The 12,900-nt window shown below is 47.3% G+C and overlaps 1 protein-coding gene across 1 annotated transcript; it reads right to left on the bottom strand.

Moving 5' to 3' along the window:
- Window positions 1-755: 755 nt before the first annotated feature.
- ZIC4 (Zic family member 4) lies at window positions 756-12,668 on the bottom strand (the record flags this gene model as incomplete). Its single annotated transcript, XM_080934355.1, has 3 exons — window positions 12,590-12,668; window positions 5,710-6,327; window positions 756-1,108 (listed from the first exon to the last, which is right to left on the bottom strand). Exons 1-3 carry the CDS (start codon window positions 12,657-12,659, stop codon window positions 756-758), a joined length of 1,041 nt encoding a protein of 346 aa, XP_080790481.1. The 5' UTR covers window positions 12,660-12,668.
- Window positions 12,669-12,900: the final 232 nt, after the last annotated feature.

Here is a 12,900-nt window from a genome sequence, read left to right as displayed (position 1 = left end):
AAGAGCACCCCTTTACTCGTCTCCCTGATGGAGGTGGTTGGGAAACGCAGGACTTCTGTGCTTCTTTGTTGGTGTTATGTTCTTATTTTGCTGTTGTTGTTGTTCAAGATCAGCTAAGGAGCTGGAGAGGTGCATGGGAGGAAAGGAAAAGATAAATGGGCTTCAAGAAAATGGTTGTGGAATTCTGTCTGCCACCTCCTGGGCTCTGAACTCCTCAATCTGGATTGATGGGCAAGGGGGAGGAAGGGAAAAAGTGTCCTGTGACTGGGCGCTGAGAAGGCTCTGGCCCAGGCCTCAAGGAAAATCTTTTCCACCCTTCCACACCCGCTGGGAAAATGTATGGCTTTACTTGTACCACCTACATTTGCCAAAATTGTGAATAAATTCTAATACGTTTGTTGTTGTTGTTGTTGTTTTTAATCTGTCTCTTTATCCTGAACATTGGCTTCATGGGCAAAGTGTGTACACGGGGTGACTATAAAATAACCACATTTATGTTTTCATATTGAGATCTAGTATCAGCATATTCAGTGACTTTTAATAGTGGTCCATCTGCTTGTCTGCCCTTCTACTGTCCCGATCCCTGATCCCTTCGTTCCTTGGCTATGTCTTGAAGCCTCAGTGACCGGGCCTAGACTAGAAATCGGTGTAAACCAGAGCAGCTCGCTGGGGAACAGCCCTGATACTGGAAGCGGCGGTGGCTGCAGCTGGGCCCAGAGGTGGCGGCGATAGGCTGGGGTGGGGGCGCTGCAGAGTCAGCCACCACCGGTCCGGGCGCCCGAACACACGTACCATTCGCTCACGTCTGTGCCACGCACAACCACCGCCGCAGAGCAAGCCACTGAGGGCTCACGGCCGCTTTCTAACGAGGGCGACGTGAGAGCAGACGTTATAGCTGAGTCGTAGCCAGAGCAGGGTGGCGGCGAGCGACCGTGAACTTTCATGTGCTTTCGCAGAGAGCTGGGGTGCGTGTAGCACTTGTCGCACCCGCGCACCTTGCACATGTAAGGCTTGTCGCTCGTGTGCACGTGCGAATGCTTCTTACGGTCGCTGCTGTTGGCGAAACGCCGCTCACAGCCCTCGAACTCACATCTGAAAGGTTTCTCGCCTGGGGGGGGGGGGAGATAACGCAGAGACGTTAGTAGGTTGTGGGCTGCGTCCCAATCTCAGAATTGTACCCCTCCCATTGCTCTTTTGTTTTCAGCAAAAGACCCACAAAAGATTTTCAGAAATTACTTCCCCCTGTGCTTTAGGTCTGACACCCTTCCCCCACCCCGTGAGGAGATGGAGCCCAGTCCGACGGAGTGCCACCCCTCCTCCTCCTCCCTGTCCTGGGCCTAGGAATGGGGGTGGGGGCGTCGGAGGAGGAGCGACGATGACTCCATCACAGTCATTTCCATTCTCGAGAATCCTTATCCAGGCACGGTTTTTAGCTCCAACTTTTATCTATGTGGAGGCAGAAGCACCTTCATCTACGGAATCGAGGTAATTGAGAAGCTCACATTTACTGCCCAAGCCCATCTGTCTCTGCCCTAGAGAGTCCTGCCCAGCAGTCCGCCGCCGGGACACATATTCCATCCTGGTCCAAAGTGTTTTCTAAAGTAGGTTTTGTTCAAGTGCCAGACAACGGAAAGGATTTGAGAGGACGAGCGGCGGATGCACATGCGTGTGCACAGTGTGAGAAACGTTCTGAGCGGACGATTCACCTCAAACGCTATTTTCCGGGAAATAGAGTCCCCCTCTCCTTTCCGCTTCACCCAGTGAAGGCAAATATACTGCAACCTTCTTCAAATCTTGCCTAGTCTATCCGAAATTCCTCTAGATAGTGTTCGCCGATTTTAACGCTTTATTATACAGATCCAGCAGTGTCGCGGAGACCTTGTCGAGAGTAGAGGGGACCCTCTCAGTCCAAACTGACAATTCCAAGCCTATGATTCTCCCCAGACAATTACCGGCCCGCCAGTGTCACCTCGCAGGCCAGAGGAGCCCAGAGGCTGATAGATGAAAATCGGATCAGCCCAGGAGGGATCTTAAAGTCTGTTGAAATCGCGGCCCTGAATGGGGCAAGCTTCGGGTGAGTGTCTGCTACAGGCCAGGTCCACCGGGTATACCGCAGGTCTAGGTAGAGGTGCCTGAAGGTCACAAAGCTCAGAAAGCTGGGAACGTTAGTTGGGCGAAGCTTCGGTCCAGGAGTTCCTTGCTGCGCCAATTTGCCGCTGTATAGAAGAGGAAAGGACACCCCCCCCACACACACACACACAAACACACACCCTCCCAGAACACAGAATTCCAAGTCTCTGGCTCAGCCGGGGTTGTCTAGAAAAGGAAAGGGGTATGTGAGTCTGTGATCTTAGAAATTGAAGGTCCTGGTGGGGGAGGGGGGTGGCCGGGGTGCTAAAACTTCTCTAGCACCAGACTCAACGGCAAGAGGCTCCGCTGTTGGCTGTTGGCTTTGTGATCGCTTCTCCCTCGTTTACAGGAAGGACTCCCTAATCAAATCAGCAAAGTGAACATTCCGCCGCCGTGGTGCTCAGGTTTAAACAGGTCTGCCGTAACCTGCCTTTGGCCTGGGCAAAAGATAAATAAAAATAAAAATAAAAACAAATAAATAAACAAACAAACAAACAAACAAACAAATAAATAAATAAATAAATAATCAGGCCAACCCATCTCTCCCGCTCTGCCCACCGAGAGTGCTCACCCTTGCTGGAGTAGAGCTGGTACACTAGGGTCCTCTGGAAGATGTTGCCCGCTGCCATTTTCACAGGACAAGGCAGTCTTACGAAAAATTGGAGATGTATAATGAACAAATCCCCATTTGTCCCCAGATGACTGTCCTTTGATTCCACCAGCGTTTGCAAATCTCAAACTTTTCTCTTTCTCCCCCTCCCTCTTTTTCTTCATAAAATAATTGAAGAAAAAAATCAACTGAAGCCTACAAAATAAGTTTTTTTTTGGGGGGGTGGGGTGCGTAGAGTTTGAGGTTAGAATTTGAGGATAAAATTCCCTCACAGGGGTGAGAGGCTCGGGGATGGATTCTGCAGCCACTGATCCCATTCCAAGGTCTCCTCGCTAGACAAGGATTTCGCTCCAGACGAGAACCGGGGAAGAAAAGAGCAGGTACGGAGACGCTTCAGAACCGGGGAGTGAGGAGGCCCCTAGGAGGCCAGTAGCAGGCCGGCCCTAAGGCTGCCCGGCTGCAGGAGGCGCCCTGGGCTCCACGACCCTCCCACCCCGCCGCCCTCACCCTTCCCCTCCCCCAAGTCCCCGCGCGACGCCCTGGGTGGGAGGGTGGGACCCTGCGGCGCGGGGCCGGGCCTGTCTCCCGCGGAACGACCTGAGGCCAGGCTGGCGGCCTAGACCGCGAGCCTTCGGACTCTGCTTGGGGCCCTGGCCCCGGCCCTGGTCCTCGGCCCCGGCTCCCGAGCGAGCAGGGCCTCGGTCCGCGCGGGCGCCAAGTTCGCCGGCCTACCAGGCCTCTAGGCCAGCGCCATTTTCTGGCACTTGTGGCTGGGTCTGTTTTCGCCATGGCTCCGCCCCAGAGCGGCCCAAGCGCCGGCCTGCACCCCCCAACCTCCCACCCCCCACGGGGGCTGACTGACTGCGGGGGGGAAAACGGGGAGAGCCCGGGCCCGGGGGTTCCGGGAGGCGCGCCAGTTTGGGAGGTTGGTTGGCCCGGCGCGCGCTCCTGGCCCGCGTCTCCCTCGCCGCCCTACCATTGTTCCCCGGTCTCTGTCACAGACACAGAGTGAAACCTTCTTCACCCGCTGCCTCCAGAGCCTGGCCTGGGAGTCACATTCGGGAGAATCTCAGCTAAGAAATCGGCTCCTGATAGCCGCTTCCGCGACTCGAGGAAATGAAACGCCATTAATATTTGAAAAGGCAATTATTTTCCTGTTGAACCGAAAACTGTCTTCATGAATAATTTGTAGAAAGTTCTATTGCCATTTGAGAAACATTTTGTTACTGCTTTGCCTCCTTTTCTTCCCATTACTTAGGAGATTTGAGGGAGACACCGGAACAGGGGTGGCTCTATGCTTTGGTTTTGTTTCTTTTTCCCTCTTTCTTTCTCTCTCCTTCTTTCTTTCTTTCTTCCTTTTATTTTTTTTTTTAACCCGAGCTGTAATGAATTAGGACAGAGACCGAAAAGAACGCGCAGAATTTTGCCTTGAGTCCAAGCAAACCTGAGAGCCAGCCAGGCACACTTTTGCTTCTCTGATGTAGGTCGATTACGCTAAGAATTTAACCATTTTCTGCTTCACAGACTTCAAACAGTGGGCCGGCAAAGAGCAGTATAAGTTTGTTTGCTTCAAAATCCCTGTCATTAAAGATGAGTTCTTTCTCCAACCCGGACTGAGCATCCAACTTCCAGGTGCTGGCAGCCAGCCTCTAGAGCAGCAAGTCTGAGGGCTGGAATCATGGTCTTACTTATTCCTCTGTCCCTGGGGATATAACTCGGGGGAAGAGAGAGGAGCAAATGGATGAGAGAGAGAGAGAGAGAGAGAGAGAGAGAGAGAGAGAGAGAGAGAGAGGGAGAACTCAGAACGTGCTGTAGGAACCCATACAGAACGTTTACTGACATGCTAGGGAAATAAAGAACAAGATCCAAACAGGACTTTGGTGTTACCTCAGCCTATGCCAATGTTCTACCACTAAACCTTATGCAGGAGGCAGTTTGTGGCAGGATTTAGCAAGCTTCTTTCAAGTTTCTGCAACCATCTCAGGGACTTAGACTCTTAAAAGGGTTGCTGTTCTAACAAGAATTGTAGAAAGGAAAGGTACTAGCGTACCAAGCAGGAATTCTCTCCCCATCATTCTTCCCTTTTCCCGCCTCCAAGATGGGGGAGGGGAGAAGATGCTGACTTCTTAAACTTCAAGCCAGGGGTGTGGGGGGGGGGGAGCAAGGAGAGTCAAACGCTGGCTGCTAAACTAATTAATGTAACTTCACAGGCTGTTCTGAAAGTGTGAAAACTTTCTTCTTACAATTGTATTAATTAGATGCTTCTGGCCAGAAGAGTTCAACTCCCACCTCCATCACTGAGCTCCTTTCCTTTCTGTTAACTAGAGCTAACAGATGTGGTTGACACATGTCCCTATTTCACTTAACAGCTCTGTAAATGACATTTAAGGCAGTGGGTCCCGTTGGGTCTCTACTAAAATAAGAATGAGGGTTACCAAAAAGAGTCTCTTCTGTGGAGCTAGCAATACACAAACAAGTCAAAAGTGGGCCCCCAAAGCTCATAAATCCTAAAGAAGGGATTAAGGGTCAGATGACCCCTCAGTCCAGGTGATGGTGGCGTAAAAGGGAGAAGAGTTTCCAATAGTACTCTCTGTAAATATGAGACAAGTGTCCCCATTTGTGTTAAGACTTTTGGGAAGCCGTGCTGGAAAAAAAAAAGTATCAAAACCAAACTCCTGAGACTAGGAATATAGCCTAGTGCTCAATCTCCAGATCCTAAATAAAATCAAAGCTTGAAGCTAGGAGCACCAGTTTACCAACCCTGGAACTCTGGAGCCACTCTGTCCAGACAGCCTCCAGAAAAACGATGGGTCTAGGAGCAGAAGCTGTTAATTACCGTTTTATAAATCTGCCTCATGGAAACAATACCAAAATACCCCCCTCCTCCCCTCAGTTGGAACTTAAGGAAATTTAGACCCACAGGTCTGTGTCCCATGGGTCGCACGAGACAGACAGCACTTAGTACTGACCTGTATGTGTTCGTTTGTGTATTTTGAGATTTTCTGATCTAGCAAACACCTTCCCACACCCTGGGAAAGGACAAGGGAAGGGCTTCTCGCCCGTGTGCACGCGGATGTGATTTACAAGTTTGTATTTGGCTTTGAAGGGCTTGCCCTGTCGCGGACACTCCTCCCAGAAGCAAATGTGGTTAGCCTGCTCTGGGCCACCGACGTGCTCCACGGTGACATGCGTGACCAGCTCGTGCATGGTGCTGAACGTTTTGGAGCAGGGGCGCGGGGATATCGGGCTGTCATCCCCCAGCCACTTGCAGATGAGCTCCTGTTTGATGGGCTGGCGCATATAGCGGAAAAAGGCTCCAGGGCCATGGGGTGCGGCGAGGTTCATGGTCAGGTTCATGCCGCCAAAACCGTGCAGAGCTGTGGCTGTTGTCAGAGTGTCGCTGCGGGCCATAGGCCCTGGTGCAAAAGGTTCCGACCTCGCATACATGTCTCCAGGGATCCCCAGACGCAGGAGTCCGTTCAAAGGACGGCTGTGGGAGGCCTGAGGAGGCTGCTCATGAAGGCCAGGAAACACCGAGGGATTCGAAGCAGCGGCGAGTTGGGGCCCATGGTGTCCACAGCTGCTACCTGTTGTGGAGACAAACAATGTACGTGAGAAGCGGTGGCGTGGGCTTCGCACTTTCCCCGGTCCCCGGGGACAAACTCTGCCCAGCTGCATCTAGTATCCTGGCAGTCGGTGCTGGGATCTTGAGCCGGTCGGTGCCAGCAGTGAACCTGGCAGAACAAGCCAAGTTAAAATGCCTCCGCCTTCGTCCGGCTGGGCTGCAGTTCTGCCCAGTCCCCTGCCGTGCCATGAGCTGGAAAGGGGTAGCGATAATGGGGTAGGTGGGAAAGGCAGCAGGGCTGGATCTGTGGGTGCCTGGGGGCACGGCCTCTGCTGCAGAGGTGTAAGACCCGTATCTCAAGATTACTTTGTCCACCAACACCAAGGGGTGCTCCCGGGCCAAGATGGAGATGATAGAAAGGGTCATTTCGGAGGTGGGGAAGTTGGAAGTGGTAATGATTTTAAAGCGTTCTGGACGTGTGTGTGTGTGTGTGTGTGTGTGTGTGTGTGTGTGTGTGTGTGTACATATATATATGTGTGTGTGTATACATATATACATACATGCACACACACACACACACACACACACACACATAATCAATTTCAGTGTCCCACTGGGCCTGGAAGGACCGCCTGCTGCACCTCGGTGTAGCAGCCACCAATGCTACTACAGTCTGGCAGTTCAAAGAAAGGACAATCGAAAAAGAGGAAAAAGAAGAGAGGGAGAGAGGTGGGGGAGGGAGGGGAGAGGGAAGAAATATGAACTTATGCAAAGTGGGGGCGATTGTTTGTTTGTTAAGTTTGGAGGTTGCCCCCTCCCCGCTTCTGGTTTCTCTGTTTTTAATGTCCATGTGAAACCTGGGGCACTGCGGAGGCGGCAGCAGAGCGCTTAAGGAAATGAATAGATTCTGGGCCGTGGCCCCGGGCCACCGTGAGAACAATCGCCAGTGTCGCCTATTGGCCGGTGGTCTGGTCCGACGTCAGCGATGACAAGATCTCTCTCTCTCTCTCTCTCTCTCTCTCTCTCTCTCTCTCTCTCTCTCTCTCTCTCTCTCTCTCTCTCTCTCTCTCTCAATCTCTCTCTCTCTCTCCCTCCCTCCCTCCCTCCCTCCCTCCTCTCTCCTTTCTTCTAGCTCTCTCTGTTTCTCTCTGTCTCTGTCCTTCTGTCTCTCTCCATCTCTGTCTCTCTCTTCGTCCCTCCTTCCCTTCCTTTCCCTCTCCCTCTTCATTTTTCTCCTTTCCTCTCCTTCCCTCTTTCGCTCCCTCCCCCAAACCCAGTAACATTTCAAGCGTCCATTGCTCAGGCGCTCCGACCCAAGCATGGATTCTTTTCTTTCTCCCCACCACCCTCCTCCTTCCAGAATGCTGAGCTTTGCCACCACGCTCCTGGAAGTGAGCGAACAGGGTTAGGTAATGCTTATACCTATGACAACTCCGGGAAGAGTTGGATAAAGTCCTGTGCACGGTTGAGTACTTGAGTGCCTCAAGGTATTTGGAAAGTTGTCTTTGAGCACAAAGGACAGGGTCGGAATCAACGCAGATAAGTAGGCTGCTGACTGCTTGGAGCAGAGAAACTCCTAGGGCATCGAATCTACTACCCAATTTTATTCTTTCTTCCCCTGAAATGTCTTCTTCCCCTTGCCTTTCTCTCTTTGCTCTTATTTCCCCTAAACCTACCCTGTATGTCTGCTGCACCTTGGTCCTGTTTCTGCTTCTTTATTCACCCACCTTCCTCTCCCTCCTCTTGGTGACTGGCCTGACTAGAGGGAGACTGAACCAGAAGAGGTCATGGAGAGGAAGAAGTCTTGTTTCCCACTCACTTCAGGCTCCCCTGAAAAGTCTCTTTTCCTCATAGCTCATATTTATCTACCTGGTGGTATTCTGGCTAAATAAATAAATGGCTCAAGGCACACAAATACACAAATAGAAGGAACAGGTCCTTGCCTTCCACTCCATGGGACAGGGGATTAGTTTGGGGGTCCTGAACTCTGTGCAGTGGTGCCAGAAGGAGTCGCGACCAATGGCAACTGTGAGAACTTCCAGGGACCACTTGTTGCAGAATCTTCAACCTTAGTCCTTGCTCTCTGTAGGACTCCACAGAGTGGATAAAACTACCATAGCTGGCTGAGGAAGACCAACGGAAGAAGATTTCAATTCTGACTCTGCCCCTTGCCTGTCTTAGGATCAATTGCTTCCTGAGCACAGGGCCCTCGTGCAAAATAATGCCAAAGGAAGTTATTGGATCCTCTGCTTGGCACAAAGCATGTGGTTAACACCCAGAAATCTTTGTGTTTTAAAAGAGAGTTCTAAAGGTTGAGAACAACAACAACATAACCTTTTATAAGGGGAGAGAAGTTTGAACAAGTTACATGGAATACTTAGAACTGATTGAATTGATCTCTCCCCAAGGATTCCATAATTAGTAAATAAAGGATTTTTTTGAGTTTTGTTATTTTTTTGTTTTGTTTTTGCTTCATTTGTTTTCTTTTATGTTATTTTTGAGACAACGTCTCATGGAGCCAAGGACGGTCTAGAACTTGAATGATTTTGAATTTCTGCTTCTCCTACCTTCACTCTCCAAGAGCTGGGTTCATAGATATTCACCAGCACATGTGAGTGATTGTGGTGCTGAAAAATGGAACCTAGGACTCCACCAAGGGAGCTACACTCCTGCCCCTTAAACAAGGCTTTAATTTTTTTTAATAATTGACTTATTTTCTAAAGCTTGGTACATTCGTCATTCATCCCTGCTTGGGGCAAAGGATTTAGCAAGGGATTAACTTCCACAATAATTTCTCTAGCTTTGAATAGTCTGTATCTCTCTGCTCTGCATTAGGAAAGACTTAGGCAATTACAAACACACTCTGTAAGCACACACACACACACACACACACACACACACAGAGAGAGAGAGAGAGAGAGAGAGAGAGAGAGAGAGAGAGAGAGAGCGCACACACCACATTAAGGAGAAGGAGAGACATTTGACTTCTTGTTCCCAAGCCAAAATATTTTCTGACATTTTAAATTCTTGACTCTGAGAATTTATTTCTCTCTCTGAAAGCTTCATTTACTTTCCATAGTTAGACTTTTAATGAGAGGTGCTTTTATCTGAGCCCTTGACTTGTTTTCCTTCTCCACCCACCCCCTTATCTCTAAACAGTTATTCAATTTTCAGTGAATTTTAAGTCTGATCTCTGAGAAAAATAAAGCATGTATTCAGGTGAGTTTGAGCTGAGCCTCCAAAGGGCTTGAAACACAGCATGCATGCATGTAACAGAAAACTAAAGTATGTCCCTTCTTGCCCAGCTATTTCTACCACCCAACCCTTAGACTGAGATGGTAAACTGTGTGCAGGTACACTTGTGCCATAGCATCGCCCAGGAACTAAAATGTTTTTTCTTTCACCTAAACCTAAATTGTATACAACTAATTGTTCAGGGTGTGTCAAGTTCAGGATCTATTTTAGCTCTGGTTAATTATTTGATTTGAACCAACGAGGATTCTTAATACACATACTGTGACCCAATCCCCATTAAAAGTTTTGAATAACAATACAGACTGAATTTTTTTTTTTAAAGCATTTTCAGCTACTTTCAGAACCATTTGGAAGCCTGGTGAGCATGCCGGAAATGTTTCCTTCTCATTCACAGGAGAAGAAAATGCTAACTTTCCATTAGCAGGTTGTAGAGAGAAGGACCAAAAAAAAAAAAAAAAAAAACAAAAACAAAAACAAAAAAACACCCCCCCCCACAAAAACAGAAGTTCACAGACCTTCAGAACTGTTAGCTGTGACCTGTGTACCCAAAGGTTAAAAGAGAGAGAGAGAAGGAGAGAAGGAAACAGAGACTTTATACACATCTTGTTAGTATACAGTCTGACTATCTTTGCCCTTGCAAAGGTATGAACATGTGTATGTCTTTCTGTACCAGCAGCAAAAGGGCAAACACGTCTGATTCAGCCAAAATCACCGACAGTAGCCTGGCCCCATGGAGCTCCTTCCCAGATGCAGCCTTCTCTTGCAGCACTAAAAACATCTGGACCGTCCTGGGTAGAGATTTCGTGAGTAGCTAGGGGTCAGCTGACCTGCAGGTCACAGAGGCTGCCTGATTCTTGCAAGGTTCTGCCATATGGTCCATGCCTCGGTTGGCTAAACACAACAATGGGACCAGACATTCTTTTAAGGTCCATTTCCCCAGAGACAGAGATAGAGGGGAAAAATTTCTTGTATCCATTTATATTTACTGACATAAAACTTTAGCAATTATGTAAGGAACTTCAAGGTAAAAATTTTAAAATAAACTCCAAAAAGAGTTTCAAGTTGATTAGAAATGACAAGGACTGGAGTACCAATGTTCTAGAAGAGTATTTTAGTATTTCCAGAGATTTTTTTTTTTTTTTTTTTTGATGTCCCAGGACACAGAGATCCCCAGTTTCAGAAACTGTCCATTGGCTGGATTGCTAATCTTTGCTGGATCCAGTTTGCTTTCAGGAGCTTTCTGCTTGGTTTGCAAAGAAAAGGAGCAGTCTGTAGCCAAGAGGTATTTTAGGCAAATTCAAAGTGTGTGTATGGGGGGTGGGAGACACTAAAGCTTTCATGAGGGTTTTGTGGAACAGATTCTATCAAACTGGATCCTGAAAATCCTCCAGTCTCTAGAGTCTCTGAAAATTGATGCCTAGGAACACGACTTGAGCATTTTTGCTCACAATAGCCACTTCCACCAATGGCATAAGTGAATGGTTTCCAGTTTATTTTCTAGGACTAGGCCAACTGGTGGTTCATCTTCTGTCAGAGCTGCTGGCATCAGTAGCTGAGCTCTCTGACCTCTCTACTGGGAAGGGGAAGGACAGGGATGAGGCATCCATGGCTGGGCCATTTTTTTTTTTTTTTTCTGAAACAATGTTAAATCACAATTACCTATTTAGTTGAGGGGCCATGGCTCAGAGCCAGGCCAAGCAGCCTCTGTCATTTGAATCTTCTACTTCTAGATCTCCAGCCACTTCTTCAGTTCTCTTTTTAAAATTTCTGACCATGTTGCCACTCAAAATAAGGTATGTATCTCTGAAGAGGCTATTCACTGATTTCAGGATTCCTGCAGTGGGGGGTATCTTGGGTCTTATGAAAAAAAATTATTTGAGCCCCAGAAGCCTGCCATATGTCCAACCCCAAATTATGCAAAGGAGATGAAGTCTGTCAGGACTTTTTTTTTTTAATAAGAGGAAATTTCTCCTAGTTATGGAAATTTTAGCTTTAATCATCATTAATGGAACTGAGAGTATGGATAAAAATATACTTAGATGCAGTTTAATTTCCAAGCAACGCTTCTGCAAAATGTCTTTTCATAAAAGGTTGGAAGAAATTGATAAAAAGAACTGTCAAGGTAGCATTAAGAGATCAAAACAACTGAATTTATGTAATAATCACATCTTTTTCTTGACTTCTGTCAAAAAGTCATCCCAAATAGTAGAAGAGAGTCATTTCCTAACTTAAGTTTTGTTAAGCCTGCCTTGCATAAGAGACCATGTTTAGAAAAAAACAACAACAACAAACCATGGACTTTATAGTTGAAGTGAGAAACAAACTCCCCTCCCCCCAAAAAAAGCAAAAAAAAAAAAAAAAAAAAAAAAAAGCCCAGATTTCTGGAAGGGGGAAAAGCCAATCCTAAATCCTATGCTTATTCTAAATGGAATATGGAATTAAATTCTTCACAATGAAGGTATTTCTGACAGACTGGCTGTCAGTCACTCTTGTTTCAGACACCACATTGTGGGAACATAGTCACTGCCACATTGCAGAAGCCTGGTGCCCCTGGTAAAGATGATGCATATCATGTAAACCCCATCACCAAGATCAAAGTACGCTTCTTTCATGGAAGCCAATACATGTCAAACCTCATCCCAATCAAATTGTCTGGAAATGAATTCAAGATGAATATGTCATAGAATAATGTGACAGTGGAATTGCAGAAGGTCAAGGGTGACTGTTTCAATGATCCAGTACTCAAATATTAATTCTAGAACATCCAGATGAGTAGGCACTGAATCCTCAGGCTGCTGGTGGGGACGTGTGTCATTGATTTGTGTGCAAATGCATCAAACACCAAGGTGTTGTTCTAAGTTTCATTTAAACTTAGAGATGTGCAAACTCACATCACAGTATAAGCAAAAGAGAAACAATCAAATAGGCTTTATGCATAAACACACACACACACACACACACACACATGAAAAAGCTGCCTGATCCTCAGCAAATCTCTATTTATAATGAGATTTTTAAAAATTACTTACTTGGTTCTTTCAGAGTGTTTCTGTACAGCCGTAATCGCTTCCTTATCACCAGGGAAGTCTTGTATTTCATTTTCTGACTTTGAGCCTGCTTGAGAGGAAAAGGCCTTCGTAAAACAATACCATACATGTTTCTGTGGCAAGAATCCGTGGCTTGAGTGTATGGAAGAAAGATATTAGCCTGAAAACAATCTTTTAGGTTTTCTTTAACCATGTTTAGATTTAGAAACAGGAGAACAAAGATTGCATTGGCAACAAAAACATCGAAAAATTCTAATTTCCCAACTAGATTTTTTTTTTATCACTCCTTGTTC

Source organism: Micromys minutus, assembly GCF_963924665.1.
Source record: "Micromys minutus genome assembly, chromosome: 21".
NCBI lineage: Eukaryota > Metazoa > Chordata > Mammalia > Rodentia > Muridae > Micromys > Micromys minutus.
Note: the sequence above shows the minus strand (reverse complement) of the source record. Positions and strands in the feature narration are given on the sequence as shown.